General features: G+C 38.9%; 2 protein-coding genes across 2 annotated transcripts; one reads left to right on the top strand and one right to left on the bottom strand.

The window, feature by feature from the left end:
- Positions 1 to 11,344: 11,344 nt before the first annotated feature.
- Positions 11,345 to 17,794, bottom strand: LOC128620790 (insulin gene enhancer protein ISL-1-like). Its single transcript, XM_053646085.1, has 5 exons — positions 17,519 to 17,794; positions 16,373 to 16,565; positions 15,209 to 15,468; positions 14,677 to 14,960; positions 11,345 to 13,304 (listed from the first exon to the last, which is right to left on the bottom strand). Exons 1-5 carry the CDS (start codon positions 17,535 to 17,537, stop codon positions 13,116 to 13,118), a joined length of 945 nt encoding a protein of 314 aa, XP_053502060.1. The 5' UTR covers positions 17,538 to 17,794; the 3' UTR covers positions 11,345 to 13,115.
- Positions 17,795 to 19,500: 1,706 nt separating this feature from the next.
- golph3b (golgi phosphoprotein 3b) lies at positions 19,501 to 24,872 on the top strand. The gene is made up of 4 exons (XM_053645104.1): positions 19,501 to 20,015; positions 22,732 to 22,863; positions 24,017 to 24,131; positions 24,341 to 24,872. The coding sequence occupies exons 1-4, from the start codon at positions 19,803 to 19,805 to the stop codon at positions 24,763 to 24,765; spliced, it is 885 nt and encodes a 294-aa protein (XP_053501079.1). The 5' UTR covers positions 19,501 to 19,802; the 3' UTR covers positions 24,766 to 24,872.
- The last annotated feature ends 82 nt before the right edge of the window (positions 24,873 to 24,954 follow it).

Genomic DNA, 24,954 nt, shown 5'->3' with positions numbered 1-24,954 from the left:
ATATTCATATTTAGAATAAGACCTGTTCATAAATCATGTAAACAACTCAGTTCCAGTGAAAGAAGTGTGGCTTCTGAATCTGTCTCAGTGAAGGAGGTGTGGCTTCTGTATCTGTCTCAGTGAAGGATGTGTGGCCTCTGTATCTGTCTCAGCGAAGAAGATGTGGCCTATGTATCTGTCTCAGTGAAGGAGGTGTGGCTTCTGTATCTGTCTCAGTGAAGGAGGTGTGGCCTCTGTATCTGTCTCAGTGAAGTCGGTGTGGCCTCTGTATCTCTCTCAGTGAAGGAGGTGTGGCCTCTGTATCTGTCTCAGCGAAGAAGATGTGGCCTATGTATCTGTCTCAGTGAAGGAGGTGTGGCTTCTGTATCTGTCTCAGTGAAGGAGGTGTGGCCTCTGTATCTGTCTCAGTGAAGTCGGTGTGGCCTCTGTATCTCTCTCAGTGAAGGAGGTGTGGCCTCTGTATCTGTCCGTCTCAATGAAGACAGAGCTTTGTGACTTTTTACTTTTGTCCAGTTTCTGAACTCGGCACAGCCCTTTAAGGTTAGTAAGTGATGATTTAGGCATGCAGTTTGCATGAAGCTAAACTGATAGCTATAAGCATCCATTACCGATAGACTGCGTTTGGTCTAAGGGGGAGGTTGTTTACGTTTCAATTTGAACGAACTCATCATTCAAAGTGATGTTCTTTGTCTTTGTTTTACAAGTACCTCTGCAAAAATGATGTGAAATGTCGTACAACATTACAAACACCATTAAGACAGAGTGTACTGTTTTTATGAGCACTTTGAGTTTGACATCACCTTTGCTCTACATTACATACATGTGTGTGTGTGTGTGTGTGTGTGTGTGTGTGTGTGTGTGTATGTGTGTAAAACATGATGTAAATCTATCCCTTAGTCTCTAACTGTGATGGTGCATTTAAAAGGTGATGCTGGTCATGAACCCACTGCTGGGGGTTACACATGAAGCTGGAGATGCAGGAAATAGCTCCAATATGACAGGACAAGGAGACCAGACGGTCTTTGATCCTGTCTGGAGTGATTTACACGTCCACTCAGGCCTCCCTGGTTTAGAGATTGATTTCAGCTTGTGTCTGCAAAGATATTGAGCCTGCAGGGTGATTTTAAATATCTAGGACATGGACCATGTTTTATTACAGGGTAGATGGTGCTTTATTCATCCAAGGTTCTTTATCAGTCGAGCTGAATGGTGGGAAATTCTCCACTGCTGTTATATATCTTAAAGAATAAAAGGCCTTTCAAAATTTGGAAATCAATGTCACCTACGCATCGAAGACTATGGTTTTCTGAATGATGCTTAAATATCTTAGCTTCTGAATTACATCTGATGATGACTCAGTTATACGCTCATCTGTGTTACTGTTCAAGCTGCTTTCAGTCAATAAGCACACACTGAACTGTACTGAATCTCATCGTACTGGATGTCACAGGGCCGAATGAGAAATAAAATGTGACAGCAGTGTGTTATAATAGATTAAATACGACAGTATTGATTAATGAGGCTTTTTGTTTAGAAAGCGGAGCTTGTGCACAACTCTGTATCTTGTCCATTTGGATTGTGCACAACTATGTTACGAAAATGGTAAGGCAGATGAAGCACTTGAGCAGTGAGCGTGTGTGTGTGTGTGTGTGTGTGTGTGTGTGAATGAGTGGGTGCATGTCAGAATGTTTACACATGGCATATTTCTATAACTTCAGGATCATTCCTCAGGAGGGAGTGTGAAGATGGGCCATCTCTCATTCCCTCGTTTCCTGTCTTGTGCATATGGTTGTGTCCAAATCAGATTGGACTCTAAATGCCCTCATTAGTCCCCTTTAAACGACGACGCAATTTAGACTAATTACGCCTCAGAAAGACAAGCGACGCAAAAAAATGCATCCTAGCGCACTAAGGTTTAGAATGATATTTGCATTTATATTCATTCCTTCGACAGATGCTACTATCCAAAGCCACTTGAAACTGAGTTGAAAAGATGAGAGAAAAAGACTCTAGTCCAGAGCCCTAACTGCTGAGCCAGCAAAATAAATAAGCTAGCGCAAGTGAACTATTTCCAAATGTTTCCATGACACCGGGGCCTTCGGAACAAGTGACGTTGCAGGTTTCAGCTGAAAAACCATTGTAATGATACTTTCTAGTGGACCTCTTTTTCAGTGGATACTGTGGAACATGCTTCTTTGTACATATAGTAAACCTACTACAAGATTATTACACCTATTTCTGGACATATTTTACTCATTTTAATCAAGCCTGAAATAATTTTGTTCTATTGGCAGATAATTTTGCTAATTTTGCTAATTTCTAGAAAGAAGCAAAATGATCTGACAATAACAATAAGAAAATTTAAAGCTGGAAATGAATAGAAATAGGTTGAATAATCTAATATTTGTTTTACTGTAGACAGTACAAGCCATCATTTGAACACTAAACAGTTCTAGTGAGTTTACCATGTTAGGCTTCCAGACATGCCATTTAAAAGGGCAAAACTCCCTACAAAGTGCACTATGTAGTGAATAGGGCGTGGTTTGGACTCGAATTTGTGATGCAATAATGTAATGTAATGTAATTCAGTTTAGCAAAGAGCGCAGTTCTTTTGATTAGGAGGTTTATGACATTATTACTCTACGTTCACACTACCTGGCATCAAAGCGACGGGTGACCATTTCTTTTCCTATGTACATAGCTGACACGGAGCCACGATTTAGTGACATTGGCAAGCGACGATGCAACAGTGCAACAAGCGACATTTGAATTGAGATTCTCTCCACTCTGTGCATATTAGGTAGCCTATGACATAGTAAAGTGACGAATCCAAACGATCAGCTCGCATGATTCCTCAGAACAGTCCTATGGTGCAACTGGTCCGATGTTTCTTCAGTTCCACAGACTCACACGTTGACACACAAAAATGGAAGATAAACTTATAACTGTAGTTTTTTTATATCCTGTTGTACACAACCTCTCAGTAAATGTATATAGAAATGTTATAAAGAAATAAAGCCTGGGAGGAAGTAACAAAGATTGCTGGTGCCTCTGGGAAGTGCACACTTAATTTGCTAGTATGATATAACATGTAAAATCAAACAATCAGTTTTCACATTGATTAGTGTGTAATTTAATTTATGTTGAACTAGTTAGTTTTAGAAACTCTCTCTCTCTCTCTATCTATCTATCTATCTATCTATCTATATATATCTATATATATATATCTATATCTATCTATCTATCTATCTATCTATCTATCTATCTATCTATATATATATATATATATATATATATATCTATATATATATATATATATATATATATATATATATATATATATATATATATATATATATATATATATATATATATATATATATATATCTATAGATAGATAGATAGATAGATACTACCACTACAAGCAATTTGCTAGTGGGGCGGCGGTGGCTCAGGTGGTAGAGCGGGTTGTCCACTAATCGTAGGGTTGACGGTTCGATTCCTGGCTCAAGTGCCTCCACATGCCGACGTGTCCTTGGGCAAGACACTGAACCGCAAGTTGCTCCCGATGGCAAGCTAGTGCCTTGCGTGGAAGCTCTGCTACCATTGGTGTATGAATGAGTGAATGAGACACATTGTAAAGTGCTTTGGATAAAAGCGCTATATAAGTGCACCATTTACAATAGTGTTCCATCCATCCATTTTCTGTACTGCTTATCCTATGCTGCGTTGTGGGGAAGCCTGGAGCTTATCCCAGGGAACTTGGGGCACGAGGCGGGGGACACCCTGCACCAGGTGTCAACCCATCGCAGGGCACAATCACACACATTCACACACTACGGACAATTTGGAAATGCCAATCAGCCTACAACGCATGTCTTTGGACTGGGGGAGGAACCCAAAACACCCAGAGGAAACCCTTGAAGCATGGGGAGAATATGCAAGTTCTGCACACACAGGGCGGAGGCGGGATTCAAACTCCCAAGCCTGGAGGTGTGAAGCAAACCTGCTAATCACAAACCACTAACCACATGAGGTAATTGTGAAACTTGTGGTAGATTTATCTAGATATTAAAGGTCAGTTATTAAAATCCCGCTGTTCAGAAGGGGCTTTATTTTCTAATCTTGGATGACCCGTTGGAAAGTCTTTGGAAAACTTATCTCAGCTGTTCCTCTTTTGATGAGAAGCTAACTTCTACTGGAGAGGAACCCTAACTGATTCTTTCCAGATTTTCAGTGACTTGCTGCAGCACCTGTTTCTTTTCAATGTCACATTTCACACATTTTTCCCAGAATGGTTTATTTTGCTGCCCCAATCCAAACATATTTTTACCACTCTAAATATGGAAAGTCATGTTCCTGAATGGTGTAATGCTCTAAAGACCTGGGGTTCGAAGTGAAGCATTGTTTGGAGACCCAAATTACACCAGTATACACTATTTCACCGGATATTTCTTTCCAGTGGAATTGGAAACCCCTGGTCTAAAAAGTTTGAATGAGATTAAGTCCTGATGTGGCCACAGACATCCTGACCAAGAGAGCAAAACTGCCCCTACTCTTTGAGTGGGAATTCTAGCACTAGTGTGCTCTTTTTCAGGAAAAGCTTACACATCTGTCATCCTTCAAATTCTCCAGTGTTCAAAACCAAGCAGCTTCCCAAGACTTGGTCTACATTTGGGAATTTGGGAATCTGGGAATACAGTGTATTTTTAGATTATAGGGAACTACAGGCACTTTTTTCTCACAAGACTCATGAACTCTCTCCTCTTTCAGAGCTAGGATTCACTGGCAGCTGTGGGAAAGGACAGACGTGTGTGTGTGTGTGTGTGTGTGTGTGTGTGTGTGTGAGATGTATAATTCTAGTTGTTGGTTCTTCTGCCATTAAGATGTCATCACAGCATGAAGGATGGACAGATCTTCTCTCTGCCTCTGCTCAACACTTCCTGTCCATTTTTCCAAATAGGTTTTCTTTGTGTCCTGAGTGACAGAGCGATATATCAGAAGAAACAGCTCGACATTTATATCACAGGCCATTTCAGTTAACCATTATCTCTCCCAGAGAGATACAGAAATATTTCTCCTCAGAAACATTTTCGTTGCTGAATATCCAAAGCTCTTTTCTGCCATCTAGTGGCCTTCGATTTTTAATACACTTATTTAAATTCCATGTACATTTTTAATCTGCATAGAAGATAATTGTGCAAAAAGTAATGCCTGCTATGTATGGGGTTATTTCTAGCATATGAACTCACACTGAATGTCTCACTGCCTGCACAAGCTCAACATCAGTAAAAAGAGAGGTTGTGTGTCTCAGGATATCATGTGACCTTTCAGGCAGAAAACAAACCAGTATTCAACAGTAAGAAATTCCTATTATGTCTACATTATTTCTGTTGATACCAGAATTTTTCAGTCAAATCACAGAAGGCAAATCACAGGTTTATATTAATGCAATCGGATTAAAGAAGCGCATGTAGTAGTGTATATTTAGCAAAGTTTTCAGTGACGAGAGGAGTTGTTGCTGTGTAGTTTCTCTGTAACATGACAAACTAAATTTTTCTTTTCATCTTATTAACTTCAAGATAGAAAAAAATATTCAGACTGGTAAGGGAATGTTTATAGCTGATATAATGTAAGCGATAACTTGTTTCCCTGACGTTCCACAACTTTTAAATGTAACTATAAATTGACAAAAAGTTGAATTCATTTCCAGTTTGATTTTATTTGTATTGCGCTTTTAACAATGGAATTTGTCACAAATAAGCTTTAGAAAAATATATAAATTCAGGATATACATTTTAAATTTATGAATTTATCCCTAATGAACAAGCCAGAGGTGATGGTGGGAAGGAATCATTCCCTGAGACGGTATGAGGAAGGAACCAGACTCAAAAGGGAACCCATCCTCATCTGGGTGACATCGCATAGTGCGATTATAAATAATTCCCCTCTATACTTGTCTACTATATAGTCAAATAGTGCAATTGTATAACCAGGAAATTCATTATAGTTTTAACATGAAGTTTATTTTGTTTTTGAAGTTATCCACTGTTCACTGATGGAGACTTGAGTGCAGAACTGTTTGTCGCAATTGCAGTCTTAAAGCTATCATAGCAATTGCAGTCCTAAGCCATTGTAGCAGACCAGTTCATATCAATTGCACCCCTAAGTGTTTTATTCCTTAAATAGCAAAAATAGTATACATATATGGTAAAAAAAAAAAAAAAAAATTACTGAAATAAATACTTTTCCTCTCTGAGTTTGGAGGAAATCCTTTTAAGGATTTCAGGATCCAAAGGATCCAAACGAAATCCTTAAAGATCAGTTTGCTAAATCTTGCCTCGACTGTTCCTGCTGAAAAGGAAGAACTGTGTATCAAGCATTTTCATCTACTCATTTTACCCATTTATGTAGATTTATTCAAGAAACATTGGTACATTCATCCATAACAAACACAGCTAAAATTCAAATCTATATGAAGTGTAAATGTTTGTGCTACACTAATGAGAGTTTGCTTTACTAGACTGCTTAATGTACAGTACAGAAAAAAATGGGTCTTCTTCACACTGTTTGTATATCATTTGTGTTTAAATTTCTGTTACGTTTCCGTCATACTAACTGAAATGGTGTTCTAAAGTCCATCTGTTGTTTTTTTTTTACTACTGCTTGAAGACTCTTTTCCCCTCAAAAAATGTTTATCGATTAGCTCTGAAATGAAAAACAGACACATCGGAGATTTTACAAATGCTACCGATAATATAAATAACTCGAAAGCATCTCAAATCATTCATTTCACAATATTTGATGCAAAACAACGTTTCAGAGATAATCTGCCATGCTAATGTCGGATTATTAGCCTTATTTTCACCACCTTTTTTCTCTTAATAAACCGCATTAGCATACACTCCAGTATTAGCGTACGCTCATGCATTAGCATAGACTGTAGGATTAGCGTTCTGTCCGATATTAGCATACTCTTCAAGCATCCTGCGTTCAATTAGACTCAAGTGTGCCTTTCACATCCACACATTCCCCTCTATTCATCTTTTCCCCACATTTCCACTCAGAGAGACAAAGTAAAATACGCTTGGTCTCGCCTCAGGGCCACGACTGATGCCCCTTCTGTTTTTTTGCCTATTGACATACTAAAGAGGAGCTCTTATCAGACACTCGCCTCAGAAGTGTTTTAAGTGAAGGAGGACGCTTCATCAACCTACACACTGTTGTACATTTTAAAAGGACGCAAGGACATCCTTGAAGGACGTGAGATAAATACTTGTTATTAGCCTGAGGAGAAATGCTAATCAGATGTTTTTAAAGCAACGAGCTTTAAAAACATCTGAAAAACAACCCTCTGATCATTTGAGTGTTTGAGGCACATGTACTGTGTGTGTGTGTGTGTGTGTGTGTGTGTGTGTGTGTGTGTGTGTTGCATGAAGGTGTGTTTAACATATGAATCACAGACAAGCATCAGAGCAGCGTAACCACCTGCACTGTGAGACGCAGAATGTTAGCGCCATTACAACACACACTAATGTTCACTTACAGTCCTTATATAGTGCTGAAAAAGTTTTGCCCCATCCTGATTTCTTCCATTTTTGTGTAGATCTCATACTAAATTGTTTTCCAGAAATGATGTGGAAGAAGGTTATTGAAAGACATCAGTCTGTGAAGGGTTACAAAGCTATTTCAAAAGCTCTGGGACTCCAAAGAACCACAGTGAGAGCCATTATCTCTAAATGGAAAAACTTGGCACAGTAGTGAACCTTCCCAGAAGTGGCCGACCTTCCAAAATTCCTCCAAGAGCACAGTGAGAACCGTGATGATCCTCAAACCTTTTGGGAAAATGTTCTTTGGATTGATGAGTCGAAAGTGGAATTGTTTGGAAGACAGCGGTCCTGTTAATTTTAGCATAAACCAAACACAGAATTCCACAAAAAGAACATCATACCCGCAGTCAAGCATGGTGGTGGAGTGTGATGGTGTGGGGATGCTTTGCTACTTCAGGGCCCGGGCAACTTGCAATAATTACATTAATTCTGCTCTCTACCAGAAAATCCTAAAGGAGAATGTCCGGTGTGTAAGCAAGACAATGATCCAAAGCATAGGAGTAAATCCTAATCCTAGAAGTTAGTGAAAGACTGATCTCCAGTAACCAAGCGTTTGGTTGCAGTTATTGCTGCTAAAGGTAGCACAACCAGAATTTAAGTTTAACGGAGCAGTTAGTTTTTCAAATGGGGTTTTGACATAAGTTAAAACTGTATTGTGTGTTTACTCAGGTTGCCTTTATTTTATGTTATATTTTGTCGGAAGATCTAAAACTATTTAGTATGAGATATACACAAAAACAAGAAATCACGGTGGGGGCAAATACTTTTTTTACAGCACTGTACATATGCTGTACTTATAGCTGCTTCAATACACAGCTCAAATGACACGTTTTACAGAATAAATATTTAAGTACAGTAACAAACTACAAGTACTTAAGTATTGTCTACACCTGATTAGGACATAGCATGAACATTGAAATTATTATGGGATATTTCTATCATATTTGTAATAAACCACTCTGTTTCACCATTATAAACTATTTGACTCTTTTTGACTATTTAAAACCAAACTCACTCTGTGTGTTGCTATTAATAACATTTATTTTACATTGAACGGTATCATTTCTAGCTGTCTCGAGGTGATAATGTGCTGTTTTACAGACATTAATGACTGGGTTTTTTGAGGTCACTATCAAAAATGATTACAGGTTCTTGACGCAATTGTTGTCCTTCAAGAAGCCGGGCATTATGAGTTATGAGTTTTGTCCTTTATTTTCAATCATAAGATAGTCAGCTTTATAATTGTTGAACTGTACAGAACGATGGGACACCCAGGAGCTCATGTAAAGCAGTCACACAGAGAGCAGATCTTCTGACTTCTGAGTATCAGTCATTAAATGCTTTTAATCAATACGTTATGCATATAAAAGGAAAGAAACGTTATATAGTGATGAAATATGTAAATAAATGTGCAAGTGAGTCTTCAGAATGTGCTGCATCCCAATTCACCTAATATCCGTCCTAAATAGTATCCAAGATTAGAATTAGTGTGTCCCAAATGGTAGTATGTTGAAACGAGTATCCCAAAGGTAGCCGGATGGTTTACTATTTCCGGTAGATTTTCTGGTAGTTAATATTGCCCTCAACTCCTTATGCGAGGGAAGAAGAGTTTTGTGACAATTTTACAGAGGTGTAAATGAAATGTGGAAAAATAAAACAAAGGAATGGTAAATTAAATTATCTATTATAAATTATATGAGGAATAATGAATGAAGAAAAGATGAAATGCAATGAGGAGACACGGTGACAGTGTGCGTAACTAGGCAACAACATTCTCTGTCATTACGTGACGTGTTAGTATGTCCTGGTACTTGCATACTCTGAAGAAAAAACTACTACACCGTCAAATGTATGTATTTATTTGCACTTTACTTAATACATTTTCTGCACTTGCATTTGCCTTCGCCTCACATACATAAGCCACTCATTTCCTGCCCACCCACCAGCCTGCTACAGTATTATACCAGAAGCCTGCAGAGAAATTGTTGAGAAAAGATTAGCAGGGCAAACATCAGAGAACAATTTGATGAATTATAGCTGTGTTTAACAGTAGAACTTATTAAATACACACTTATCAAATAATAGTGTTGTAGTGGCCCTTAAGCTGGTTGTGCAAGTCAAGTCAAGTCAAGAGTCCTTTATTTGTCATTTGCACAGTTACGCTGGGTATGCTGGGCATTGAAATGCGTGTTACGAGGCTCAGATTTAAACACTGACAGGACAAACACTTACTGACATGAACAAACACAAAATTGGATATAAGGCTGAGATGATCCTGTGATGTGATGGTAAATAAGACAGTGACGTACAATGACAGAGTAAGTGACATGTGCTATTGAGTTGCTATTGAATAGAAGTCATATGAAGATCAGTACTGTAACAAGATGCAGCATTAGCATATCCTCCAGTCTTAACATACACACTGATATTAGCGTGCATGTTAATATTAGCATAATCTCCAAGATTCAGTGCTCATTTAGGCTCTCGAAGACAATGCTATAGATTGTATTATTCATGAACCCAAGAGAACATGTGAGTTTATTTCACACTAATAAAGCCCAGATGCGCGTTCTTTGTGAATTCACATTCGCTCTTGAATCACCATTTTAATTGAAATCTCTCACTCGGGCAAAGGCGGCTATAATTAATATTTTGTCACTCTTTTGAGCAACTTCACAAACCTCCTACATGGGGTTCAAAGATGAAAGCCACGAGAGCAAAAAGCACAGATTCGGTACATTAATTAATTTCTTTTCGGTGAGGATGAATTGCCTTGGTTGAAGCGCTGAGCCTCTTTTCATTATTTGATTTAGAGAACAAAAGCTTGTGGATAAGGGCCGAACTGTAATTGGACCGTATTCACACACTGCGACATACAGAACACAGAATACAGCACACGTTTTACATAGACCTGAGGAAGATGAGATACGCGGAGAAAATTCACTGTGGATTTATATACAAGTTTCTTATTCTGGTTCTCGAAGTGGAGTCTGTGATGTATAGTCAGGGGGTCCGTGAGATTTTCTTTTCTTTTCTTTTTTTTTTTTTACAGTGGTGGAAATCACAACCCACCATTATTAAAATTATTATATTTACTATTGTGATCTTATACAATCAATTCTTGATTCTGACTGATCAGAAGGTGTGGATTAATTTTCAGTAGATCTGGATGTAACTCAAATCAAAGGGTTATATTAATGCACTCGTTCTAATACTTTATTGTTTCTATAGTAACTTAAACAGGGACTTTACATAATCTAAGACTAAAAATCAACTGATAACTTTTCTCAGCTTCCAAGCTCCATATAAATCCTGGTAGATACACTTGAGTATGTCCTTCACCTCCCAGCTTGGTGCTTGTACTGAATGCTGCATTGCTTGTAAGTGGTTTTGAATAAATGTAATTGATGTGTAGGTTGCACAAGGAGACGGCATGAGGAAGTGGGTTTTGCTTTCACCTTTACTTCAAACAAATCCAGTGCTAATATGAATCATTTCTATACAAAGTGTTGTTAGTGCATGTCCACAAGCAGTCCCGTATCTCTGTGGCTTTATCTGTGTTTAGACTGAGTCGATCTAACAGTACAGAGAAACTGAAGGACAGTGTAGAAAAAACCCCAGAAGGAATGTGTGGGGTAGAGGTGTAAAGTAAAGCAAAATAAGCAAATACTGTATAGCAGATAAAGAATGTGATTAGAGAGGATCATTCATAATGAATTATGGAAAATATTTATTACAATCATTATGTGGGGTTTAGAACTTGCCATAAACACAACCAACTTCTGTTGAAAACTTAACAAAGTAAGAAAATAAATTACATTATTAGATAATAAATAGCAATGTTTTCATAACAAAGAAGAATAAACATAACTATTGAGTATATAAAAGACAGTAAATAACATTAATTTCAGATAGAACCAAAGGGTTGGGAGAAATAAGAGAGAAATGACGTTTATTTTTGGGGAATAGTACAAATAAATGTAATAAAAAAACTGAAGAAACATGAACATCAATTTGTAAAAATACAAAAGTAACAAAGAAATTTGATAGTATTTGTACTGTGGTGCTTTTAATGAGAAATAGAAGAAACATTTGTGAGTACTTTGAGGATAATTGGGCCTTATTTTTCAACCTGGATAAGAAAAAAAAAATCTAAATAGTTCACAGGAGCAATTTATGCAAGTTCATCCATCTAACCATCCATCTTCAACTGCTTACTCCTTTTCAGGGTTGCGGGGGAACCTGGAGCCTATCCCAGGAGGCATCGTGCACAAGGCAGAGTACACTCTGGAGAGGGTGACAGTCCATCGCAGGGCACAATCACATACACTCACACACCCATTCATACACTACGGACACTTTAGACACGCCAAACAGCCTACCATGCATGTCTTTGGACTGGGGGAGGAAACCGGAGTACCCAGAGGAAACCCCCGCAGCATGGGGAGAACATGCAAATTCCGCACACACAGGGCCACGGTGGGAATTGAACCCCCGGCCCTGGAGGTGTGAGGCGAACGTGATCTTCTGAGCTGGTATAAATTGTGTAAACATATACAGTGTCTAATTTGCTAATGTGAAACAATTAATTGGGATCAAATTATTTAATTAGAAATTACTTAATGCATTTTTTTAAAATATGGGTTTAAATCAATTATTTATTTCACACAAATATTTCAAAAGAAATTCTGTGAAAATCAATCGGTTTACAAAGAAAGCAATCCAAAACAATTCCTTAAATTAAGACACATAAAACTAACCATTTAATAATGACAAAAGTAATGGCACCCCATAAAAGGAGGAAGGTTGCTGAGCTGCATTACTGGAATATTTAGCGCATGTTGGGATTAAGGGGTGCTTTCACCATTGACATTTTCAGCTCTCTCGTTCTGCCTTTTATGCAGGTTTGTAAGCATCACTAAATGTAAATCAGCTGTGCCATGAACGCACTAGGTAATTTATTACTGATTTGCAGTTTTCAAAATCCTGCATGCACATGCGTACAAAGCAAATCTGACTGGAATTTTAAGTCCAGTTTGTCCCATGAAGACATTTACATAAGATACATAAGGCTCAGTATTTCTTAAGACATTTTAACATCATTATTTAAGATATGGTTTTAAGTTTGTGTAGCACATTTAATAAACTTTGTCACACATCAGCTTGATTTCATTTAGAGACTTTGTTACAGAAAACCCAAAGAAAAAATTAGTTGAGGCTGTCCATTTCATTTTTAAAACTGTCAGCTGGGTCAGTGGTCACGCAGCATGTCTTTATCAACCCAAGAAAAATGTAGTTCACGTCTCCTTTGATGATGAAATTGCATAGAATGCAATAAATGAATAGCTTGGTGGATTTTAACACAGTATAAATTACTGTAGAATAAACCTTCATATTACTGTCTGATATAAACTCCTGAAAATCACAAAGAACAATACTATTACACATTTCCATCCTTCTTATGCACTTAACTCTGATGTAGTGTTCACTACTTAGCAGTGAACATTAGGGCTGATCTATCTGGTTGAGAGTCACCGGTTCCGGATCAGGCGTGTGATCACTGTCTAAATGCAAGAGACTCGTCAGGAGCTTCCAAGATGGCTGGAGACTCTGCAGGTCCAGTGGGTGCATTAGTGTGTCTATGTCCAGGATCTCAGGAGTGACAGCCAACAGTGGCTCATCCATCATATTGATCTGTGAGTAAAATTAAAGAAAGCTAATAATGTTTCCTGCTCTGTACTTTAATAATAACTGCATCTTCATTGGCTGTATATTAACAAATCACTCCTGAGAATCCAAGACATCCCAAACATATTCCTAATAAGGATTCAATCACCGTGCTGCTGAATTCTCACTTCTGATTGGCCAGTAGCAGAAGCGTTGACAGGTTTGTGTTAATGCACTCTTGACGTTTTTTGTGAGGATATATATATATATATATATAGGGAGGAATTTTCAGTCCCAGCACTTTGCAACAGTCAGAGATAAAAATGTACACACAGCATGGGAAAGTCTTTAAGATGGAGGGCTTTTTTGCCCTAGGAATCTAGGGTCCTAGGGCCCTGGGAGTATAGAGTCCTGGGAATATAAAAGCTTGGGAATATAGAGTCTTGGGAATGTAGGATACTGGGAAAATACAGTCTTGGGATTATAGGGCCCTAGAAATATGGAATCCTGGAAACATAGAGTCCTGAGAATATAGAGTCCTGGAAACATAGGGTCCTGAGGATTTAGAGTCCTGGAAATGTAGGACCCTGGGAATATAGAGTCCTGGGAATGTACGGCCCTGAGAATATAGAGTCCTGGGAATGTAGGACCCTGGGAATATACTGTATTGTCCTGGGAATGTAGGTCCCTGGGAATACAGAGTCTTGGGAATGTAGGATTCTGGGAATATAGAGTTCCGGGTATATAGAGTCTTGAGAATGTAGGACCCTGGGAATGTAGGACACTGAGAATATAGAGTTCTGGAAGTATAAAGTCTTGGGAATAAAGAGTCCTGGGAACTTAAGGCCCTGGGATAATAGAATCTTTGGAATGTAGGACCCTGGGAAAATAGAGCCTTAGGAACATAGGGCCCTATGAATTTAGGCTCTGGGATTATAGAGTCCTGGGAATATAGAGTCTTGGGAAGTAAGGCCCTGGGATATATAGAGTCCTGCAATCATAGGGCCCTGGGAATATAGAGTCTTGGGAATGGAGGACCCTGGAAATACAGAGTCTTAGGAACATAGAGCTGTGGAAATCCAGAGTCTTAGGAACATAGGGCTCTGGGAATATAGAGTCTTGGGAATGTAGGCCCTGGAAATATAGTCTTGGGAATGTAGGCCCTGGGAATATAGAGTTTTGGGAATGTAGGCCCTGGGAATATAGAGTTTTGGGAATGTAGGCCCTGGGAATATAGAGTTTTGGGAATGTAAAATCTTGGGAATATAGAGTCTTGGGAATGTAGGAGCCTGTGAATATAGGGCTAAGCCTTCATGATTCTCAAAAGCTGTGCACTACTTGAGAAGTTATATTAAATCAGTAAGAAATGAAAAGTAATGCACATCCTGCATTGGCCTACCTGTTCTCTACACTCTTGCTGCATCTGTCTCTCCAGCATGCTCCTCTTCTTGTCTTTGCATCGTTTGTTCTGGAACCAGACGCGGATGACGCGCGAGCTCAAGCCCGTCAGCTCCATCAGCTGTTCCTTCACCGTAGCGTCTGGTCGTGGGTTAGCGTTGTAGCACGTGCGCAGCACATGCAGCTGAGACTGGCTGAGTGCCGTCCTCACACGTGCAGTCTTCTCAGGCTTGATGGGCTTAATGGGCCAGCCAGAGTCACCTTCTCCGCTTGACTGGGAAGTGTCTGCATGCAGGTAGAAAATACACAGTGATAAATATAGACTACAGATATATAGACTCAAGAATCAAGCTAAATGCTAATTAAGCACATTTAGACATGAGCTGAAATACTGTATTTGAAGCTTGACTTCCAGGTTAAGAAATAAATTGTGTACATACAGAATCTTTTTCATTCAGACCCATGAATATAACACTGGGGATGCTGCTGTGTTGGTTTCTAAGTGCTCCTCTCCAACTGGTTTGTATGTTTACCTGCTCCTTCATCACACCTGTCCAGGTCAGTCACATGTGCTGAGTCATGTGTAAGTGTTATTAGTCCGTGATTGGAGTTTTCGTGACCAGTGCAGTGCAGGAAGCCGTCTCGGATGGTAAACTCATCTCCGGGCAGCAGCTGCCGATCGCAGCACTTGCACCGGAAACACTGCACGTGATAGACGTTAACTCCTGCACGCATGACGTAATCACGACTGCTGAAGGACTTTAGACATTTTGCACATTTGGTGGTGTATAATCTGAAAAGCAAGTTTTAAAAATAATTCGTAATTAATAAAAGAACGTCACAGAAAGGACGTCACACATTGTCCAATCAACGTACAAATTACACAAAAAGACAGATGACAGAACTTATGTTTAATTTTTTACTGCTGTGAATGTAGCTGCCTATTTTATCTTTAAGTGTGTGTGTGTAATAGTTAGTTTTTTTGTTGATAGATATTAGATATTATGTAGCCTCCCATCTAATATCAACAACCAGCTGTCACTGCATGTGTCTACAAAGAACAGAAACATTCTCAAGTGGCTGTTTGTATTACCCATAATACACTGAAAGCATAGGTCAGGTGTATTTAACCCTCACAAATGACAGTGAGTCAGTTTACAAACAAAACATGATTGTGTAATGAAATCAAATGTGTTATCTGTAACATATACAGTAGCTAGAGGTCATGTTAAGTGTCCTCCTTTGTGTCCTCCATCAGGCATCTGATTTATGTACAGTGCTAAATTTTTATTAGATAAATAGCTAACTGGCAATTCATTATTCATTATATCCATACTGTAGTGTAGAGGCTAGTTATTAAATATGATATTATCTTTTCTAGCAACTGATGTGAATTCCAAGTGAGTCAACTATAAGGGTTGAATCTTTCTGCTCTCGAATGGCTCACTGCTGTTCCATTTCTTAATATTATTATTTTATAAACCAGATGAATTTTGTGATATCGTAACCAGTTATTGTTCATCTTTGAATAACTGGCTAAAATTGTTTCATGAACTATCACTCCTGATAATCCAAGACTTCCCAAAGTTATTCCTAATAAGGATTAAAGTACAAACTATGTACAGCTTCCCAAACAACACACATGTTTATTTTTTCATGATGACCACAATCATGTAAACAATAAAATTGATTAAAACCTGATATAATCATCTTTACACAGGGTCTTTCCGTCTTTAATGAAGCAGGTGTGAGACTCGTCCAGGTTTTGCTGACACACCATACACTTCAGACATGCTACGTGCCAACGCAGGTCAGGAAACACACTCAACACGAACCGGTCACGGATCTGAAGCCCACAACCGACGCAGAGTGAGGGGAGGCCTTTTTCTGCTGTGGAGAGCAGAGAATGTATAAGCTCATGATTTCTTATAATATGCATATTCATACCATAGTGCTGTTAAATTCTCAAATCTGATTGGTCAGAAGGTGTTTATTTATTTTCTATACCAGCAACTCTGACAGTGGTTCTTTCTGGCTGTAGAGCAAATCACAAGTTTACATTAATGCACTCATTCTAATATATTAGAGTTTCTATAATAACAAATAATACACAGGGACTCGTATAGGAGACCACATAGCCAAGGCTAATAATAAATGGATAATAAACAGATTAAAAAAAAAATGCATCTTATTTAACAAAGAAAAATGCATAATCATTAATATGGAGAATGTTTCTGTAAAGAGACATTCATTTAATTTTGTAACAGGAGAGTCTTCGGAGAGGAGAGTTTGCGGTGTCTCGGTAACATGACAAACTGTGTTTTTGTCTTTATTAATTAACTTCGATAGAAAGTAAAAACGGAGGCTGGTGATGGAACGACTAGTTACAACAGGAACTTGTTTCGTGGATGTTCCACAACATTAAATGTAACTATAATCAGATAAAAAGTACAATCAAAGAATTGCTGTGGTATAAGAGGACTACCACTAGGGTGGTAATGGCCTGACATTAATTATTTTCCTATAACAGCACACCACAAGTGTTTTATTACTTACCTATTGTATGATTATTCTTTGAAACATTGCATTAAATATAGTATACTTTAAATGTGATATGTATATCACTAACATCAGCAACTAATGATATTGGTTAGCATACACAAATAATTTTGGTCCTAAAATACTCAGGCACTCTTTTAATCATGAACATCAAAATCAACAAGGGCTGAACCGATAAAACTGGTAGATGATATTTTGTCAGCCATGTTTTGATGGAATTAGTTAATGGTCATTGTTAGTATCAACTTTGTGCATTTTAAATATCTTTAATAATGATCACTTACCTTTTTGTGGCTCTTCCATTGTTAGAGTAAATGTTAGCGTATCCGTTCCGACCGTGAATCACCTCTCAGCATCCTCACAACTGCGCTTTAATCCTGTGCCCTTTACAACACCACTTGGACACTACACTGAGCCCCTCTGAGTCTTGCTTGTTTTTCTATTGATGTGATGCTGAATCGTCCTGCCTCTGAGAAGACTGATTGGCTGGGACACAGCTGTTCAAATGTAATCTACACTCATTCAGAGTTTTTTCTTCTTCTCAAATCTAACAGGTGCAGTGTTAGACCATGTTGCACCTCCCACCTTTTAAAGGTGAGAACAGCTTTTGGGTTTCTCGAAGCAGCAGTTTGTGTGATGCTAAACTGGAAGCTGTAAGTTTCAATAATGTGTTAGCTACATTGGCCTTCAGCACATAACTAAAGAAGCCAATTCTGGGCACCAAGCATGCCTTGGCTGAACTGGGATTTGGTCTAAATTTCAATTTTAGCTGAACTGTTCCATTACACACAGTAGCTGTGTAAGGTTTTTGCTGTTGTACAGAGTGTACAGGCAATTTTTTTACTTGAATGTGGCAAACATCATATAAAAAGGGGTGAAACATCAGATGCAGAACTATAATAGAATAATACAATGCATACATGTTTACTTATGTTATTTCATGAAAATTATTTAAATGTGTACAATAATATTTTGCCTATTTATAAAAGTCAGAGAGGTTTATATTACTGGACTTTCCACCAACAGAACACTTTAGGTCCAAGTCAACTTTAAGAACCTAATAGTAAATAAACTAGCTTTGATAAAGGTAGGCTATGATTTCCACCGGCTGTAACTAAATAAAAAATCATGGACCCTCCTGGCTATGCTTCTCAGACCCTCAGACTGTCTCCGGGCCCCACTTTGAGAGCCACAGATCTACACAATGACCTCAAAGCAACGCCATGTGACGTGACCTACATAACATCTAGTGCACTCCACTTGGTAGAGAGTGTATAGGAAATATGTTTAAACCACAGATCATAAAGTCACTCACTTAAAATGCAGGTGTAAAGAAACACCAAGATAACACTGCCTGTTGTTGATCTGGTTGCCTTATCAGTCTTGTTTGAAGATAATAAATCAGGTCTTTTTCCTAGGCTGAAAAAGCTTAGCATACAAAGCATTCCTATTGTTCTATGATTGACCCAGGACCAACATGGGGGCTCTGTCTGAAATCCTACCCTACACACTATATTCTTACACTATACACTAATTCACTAGCTAGTACCTGCCTGTATGTACACTGAATGGAGATCACTGTGCATCGAGCGACAGAACAGAACAGCCTCCACAGGAACAAATGCCCATGTCCGCGCTAAAGTTGTTGAGCCTAATTCAATAATTAATTTGTTAATTCATTCCTCAGACCATCTCAGCACACATTTATTTTATGAACATAATTTAAAATATACAAATATTCACCTCATTATTGGCTATTTGTTGGAACCATAGAGCTTAACTGTTCCTGAACTTTCCACCGCAGAACACATTAGATTCAAGTTGACATTATTTTGGCTTAACAAATTAAATTCAAGTAATCAACTAACGACAAAGAACTTAATAATGTCATAATGGTGGGTTGTTTCACCACTGTAGCAAGATTAAAAGGACTGTGATCATAAGCCCTAACTGCACTATTATCACTTTAACACTAACATGGCTGGAGACTGACATATATATATATATATATATATATATATATATATATATATATATATATATATATATCACAAAAGTGAGTACACCCCTCACATTTTTGTAAATATTTGATTATATCTTTTCATGTGTCAACACTGAAGAAATGACACTTTGCTACAATGTAAAGTAGTGAGTGTACAGCTTGTGTAACAGTGTAAATTTGCTGTCCCCTCAAAATAACTCAACACACAGCCATTAATGTCTAAACCGCTGGCAACAAAAGTGAATACACTCCTAAGTGAAAATATCCAGATTGCGACAGGAATAACTCAACCCTATAAATATGATCTCTTTGTAGCCTTCACTGGCTGTAAAATAAACGATCTGCCCACTTCCGTGATCTCTGACGTCACCCCGGATCTCTCTGTCGTCATCTCCCTCGCCATATTGAATCAGGAAATCGGGAGCCGGGTGCATGTAAACATCCACGTCAACGAGCAGCTGTTATTTCAAAAACGAGGATAAATTTATACTTGTGTCCCTCCTCCCCAAACTGATGTGTTATTAGACAGAACTGCTGATCGGATTACCGGACTGTGAGTGGGAATAATGACTTCGCTGACGCAGAGGAGCACCTCGGGCCTGGTGCAGCGGCGGACCGAGGCCTCGCGTAACGCCGCCACTGACCGAGAGAAGATCTCCGACGGGGACGAGCACGAAGAGCGCCGCGGGGAGGAGGACGAGGACGAACGGGGAGACTCGAAGGAGACGCGGCTGACACTCATGGAGGAAGTGCTGCTCTTAGGACTGAAAGACAGAGAGGTGCGGGACACACACACACACACACATACACACACACACACACACACACACACACACACACACACACACACACACAAAATGAATAATATTTAATAAATGTAATAAGATAACACTGAATTTATCAGTAAGACCCTAAATGGAGCTATGGAAATGACCTGAGAAGGCCCAGGTTTGAGTAATAATAATAACAATAATCCTTATTAATCTTAATAATAATAATAATAATAATAATAATAATTCTTCATCTGAGACACACACCTTGGTATGATATTATCTCACTCACTCACTCACTCACACACTGTAATCCGTAATTCATTTGTATGTCTAACAGTTAAAAACAGTTAAAAGTTAAAAACATTCTAATGATATCCAGTATATATTATAATATCTAATCTGGCTTTAGAAGCAATAGGTAGAGCGAAGGGTTCTGCTCCTAAGCTGTGAAGTATAAATATGTATTTGTGTTTGTGTTTATCCAGATATTATTGCAATATTTAATATTAAAAGTATTTGCCTTAGATTACAAGATTAGCAGACAGAATGATTAGTCAGTCGGTAGGTAGATTAATAGACATACACATTTCACCCATTTGTATCTGTGTATAAAAACAGTAAGAAAAAGGGTTCATGGTGGTAATTGAGGAAAAGTAATGGGTGGATATAATTGACACAGTATTAGATGTTTCTTTGTTAGTGAACTCCACCTAACAGCCTGTTTGCCCAGCAACCAGTTGCACTTTGTGTGTGTGTGTGTGTGTGTGTGTGTGTGTGTGTATGGTAATGGATATCTGAATGTAGCAAAGATGTTTCATCAGTTTTCCCAGCTGACGTGTACCTTAAGAGACCCGGTCCCCTTAGTATCCTGAGGACTTTTTAATGTGATTTATTAGTGACATCACATTAAATAAAGGCACATTAGTTTCAGTGATTGAGGCGTGGCCTCTGTTCCTGTCAGTTCACTGAAGGAGGCGTGGCCTTCCGCACCTCAAAGCTGACACATTATTTTCCCCCAATTTAACTTATCTCAGAAGGACATATACAGCCAGACTCTTCATTCTTTAGGTAGAACTTACCTATTCAGCAATAGTAGAGAGAAACAGCTGAGCTGGCGACATCCTTTTGTAATACAGTACAAGGTGGCAAAATGAAAGAAATCTGCTTTGTTTAACTGGGAACACATTCATACAGCTTCTCCAAACAAGATTTATTAAGAGAAGTCCAATGGAAGTAGACAGTGGTGCTTGAAAGTTTGTGAACCCTTTAGAATTTTCTATATTTCTGCATAAATATGACCTAAAACATCATCAGATTTTCACACAAGTGCTAAATATGTAGTCCAAGAGATCCCAATTAAACAAATGAAACAAAAATTATCAAACTTGTTTTTTTTTTTTAAGAAAATGGTCCAATATTATGTATCTGTGAGTGGCAAAAGTATGTGAAGCTTTGCTTTCAGTATCTGGTGTGAACCCCTTGTGCAGCAATGACTGCAATTAAACATTTCCGGTAACTGTTGATCAGTCCTGCACATCGGCTTGGAGGAATTTGAACCCGTTCCTCAGTACAGAACAGCTTCAACTCTGTGATGTTGGTGGGTTTCCTCACATGAACTGCTTGCTTCAGGTCCTTCCACAACATCTCTATTGGATTAAGGTCAGGACAGTGACTTGGCCATTCTAAAACATTAACTTTATTCTTCTTTAAACGTTCTTTGGTAGAATGACTTGTGTGCTTAGAGCCGTTGTCTTGCTGCATTGCCCACTTTCTCTTAAGATTCAGTTCACAGGCAGATGTCCTGACATTTTCCTTTAGACTTTGCTGGTATAATTCAGAATTCATTGTTCCATCAATGATTGCAAGTCATCTAGGACCAGGTGTAGCAAAATGGGTCCAAACCAGGATACTACCTCCACCATGTTTCACAGATGGGATAAGGTTCTTCTGCTGGTTTTCCTTTCTCCAAATATAACGCTTCTCACTTAAACCAATAATTCTATTTTGGTCTCATCCATCCACAAAACATTTTTCATTAACAAACTGCAGAAGGCCAGCAATGTTCTTTTTGGAGAGCAGTGACTTTCTCCTTGCAATCCTGCCATGCACACAGTTGTTGTTCAGTGTTCTCCTGATGGTGGATTCATGAACATTAACATTAGCCAATGTGAGAGAGTCCTTTACAGGTCTTGCTCTTGGAGTGATCTTTGTTGGTCTCCACTCCTGGGGAGGGTAACGATGGTCTTGAATTTCCTCCATTTGAACGCAGCCTGCCTGTCTGTGGATTGGTGGAGTCCAAACTCTTTAGAGATGGTTTTGTAACCTTTTCCATCCCGAAGAGCATTAACAACTCTTTTTCGGAGGTCCTCAACAATCTTCTTTGTTCGTGCCATGATACACTTCCACGAACGTGTGTTGTGAAGATCAGACTTTGATAGATTCCTGTTCTTCAAATAAAACGGGTCGCTCACTCACCTGGTTGTCATCCCATTCATGGAAATCACCTGACTTGAATTTCACCTTCAAATTAACTGCAAATATTAGAGGTTCAAATACTTTTGCTACTCACAGATATCTAATATAGGATCATTTTCCTCAATAAATAAATGACCAAGTATAATATTTTTCGTCTATATATATAAATAAATATATATTTTGCAGGCTACAAATATCTGATTTCTGGTTAATTATGGTGTGTGTGTGTGTGTGTGTGATGTCACAGGGTTATACGTCATTCTGGAATGACTGCATATCTTCAGGTCTCAGAGGCTGCATGCTAATTGAGCTCAGCCTTCGAGGACGACTACAACTCGAACCTTGCGGCATGAGGAGGAAAAGCCTGCTGGCCAGAAAGGTGTGTGTTCAGTACTGGGCGGTTAGTCTATTGTTCTGGTACACCCTTTGACATAGTTTTTAGCATATGAATTTTTTTCCATGCCATTATACTGGTATGGAACCCTTTTACATCAGAAAACATGTTACAATAAAAACTGAGCTACATTAAAAACTTGAGAACTTCATTGTCTATTATGGTAAGCACACTGGTTGTTTGTGACAACAAACATAGCGTGATGTCGCTCGTATGCCGCATCGGAGCTGTCCGACATTGTGATTAGATTGGCTGTTTGGCCGGTTTGTCTTGCTCCTTAGTCTCTTAGTTGCATATTGTCATTCTGAGTAGTGTGGGAGGAGGGAGGGGAATGCCACGCACGCACACACACACACACACACACAAAAATATCTTCAGGATTATTTGCGTATCAGTCGTAGAGGATGTGATTCTGGCAACTGTGGTGGCATTCAAAAAGGCTGCTTGAGAACTCAATAGTTTGAGTTCACAGAGTTCCTGACCCCCCACATCTGTTTGCACATCATCTTACCTCATATGAAGCAATGTTTCAGGAAATTCCTCACTCTTTCTCCAGCAAGAAAACATGAAAATGACCAGTCTGACACCCAGTGTCCTGTGATACTCAGCATGTGCATGTCGTTATTCCAGAATAACTTGTTAACTTGTAACTCTGGAATAATTAACTTGCAGTTCTTCAGCTGTAACTAATCAGTAGATATGGAATATTGTTTATCTGTAGTTTTGGAATATTGTTAATTTGTAGTTTGGAAATACTAATAACCTGTAGTTCTGGAATATTGTTAATCTATAATTGTGGATTATTGTTAATTTGTAGCTCTGGAATAATTAACCTGTAGTTCTTCAGCTGTCACTAATCAGTAGATATGGAATATTGTTTATCTGTAGTTTTGGAATATTGTTAATTTGTAGTTTGGAAATACTAATAACCTGTAGTTCTGGAATATTGTTAATCTATAATTGTGGATTATTGTTAATTTGTAGCTCTGGAATAATTAACCTGTAGTTCTTCAGCTGTCACTAACCAGTATATATGGAATATTTTTAATTTGTAGTTCTGGATTTAAAACATTAAATTGCATCGCTTCACAGTTTCCAAGTGCATTAATTTTAGTTCCTTCTCCCACGTGTGTTTAAGGTGCTGTGTAAATCGGACGCACCAACAGGAGACGTGCTGCTAGATGAGGCACTGAGACATGTGAAGGAAACGCAGCCTCCTGAAACGGTGCAGAACTGGATAGAGCTGCTCAGTGGTGAGAAGGAACACACACCTCTTACACATCACTTTATAGCCAGAATCTGCATAATGGATATTATACCACAGCACTGTTGAATTTTCTAATCTGATTGGTCAGAAGGAGTTGAACTAGTGTCAGCAACTATAAGATAAATCACAGGTTTGTATTAATGCGCTCAATCTAAAACGTTCTCTTTCCTTGTATACTTTCTTTGCTTTGGACAGGAGAGACCTGGAATCCCCTAAAGCTCCACTACCAGCTTCGCAATGTTCGGGAGCGTCTGGCGAAGAACCTGGTGGAGAAGGGTGTGCTGAGCACAGAGAAGCAGAACTTCCTGCTGTTTGACATGACCACGCACCCACTGAGCAACGACACGGTGAAGCAGCGCCTTGTCAAGAAGCTCCAGGAAGCCATGCTCGACAAGTGGGTGAGAGAGCCGCAGCGTATGGACAAGCGCCTGCTCGCGCTCATCCTCCTTGCACACTCCTCCGACGTGCTGGAGAACGCTTTCGCACCACTGCAGGACGAGCAGTATGAGCTTGCGACAAAGCGTGTACGCTCACTGCTCGAGCTCGAACCGGAGGTCGAGGCGACCAGATCCGGTGCCAATGAGCTGCTCTGGGCTGTCGTGGCCGCTTTCACCAAATGAACCTGACTGGAATGGAAGAGATGGAAAGAATGGGAGCGAGTGGACTTTTTATATTTGATGAACCTGTTAGAGAGAGAGAGAGAGAGAGAGATTGTGGCTGCTTGCACCAAATGAAAGGGAATGAGAGAAGCTCATCACCCTTGGATTTATAGCTTGGGTTATACTGGACTATATTGGAGGTGGTGGGAT

This window comes from Ictalurus furcatus, chromosome 16 (genome assembly GCF_023375685.1).
Source record: "Ictalurus furcatus strain D&B chromosome 16, Billie_1.0, whole genome shotgun sequence".
In the NCBI taxonomy this organism is placed as follows: domain Eukaryota; kingdom Metazoa; phylum Chordata; class Actinopteri; order Siluriformes; family Ictaluridae; genus Ictalurus; species Ictalurus furcatus.
Note: the sequence above shows the minus strand (reverse complement) of the source record. Positions and strands in the feature narration are given on the sequence as shown.

Bases quoted from the DNA above. Each gene is read 5' to 3' on its own strand.
- LOC128620790 (XM_053646085.1), bottom strand. The intron at 15,469-16,372 runs GTTTTAATCAAT...CTTGCTTTTCAG, and splicing joins TGTAAAGATGATTATATCAG to ATTATACACCACCAAATGTG. The intron at 13,305-14,676 runs GTAGGCCAATGC...TTTTACTCACAG, and splicing joins AGCAAGAGTGTAGAGAACAG to ATCAATATGATGGATGAGCC.
- golph3b (XM_053645104.1), top strand. From the start codon at position 19,803: ATGACTTCGCTGACGCAGAGGAGCACCTCGGGCCTGGTGCAGCGGCGG. The intron at 20,016-22,731 runs GTGCGGGACACA...GTGATGTCACAG, and splicing joins TAGGACTGAAAGACAGAGAG to GGTTATACGTCATTCTGGAA. The intron at 24,132-24,340 runs GTGAGAAGGAAC...TGCTTTGGACAG, and splicing joins CTGGATAGAGCTGCTCAGTG to GAGAGACCTGGAATCCCCTA.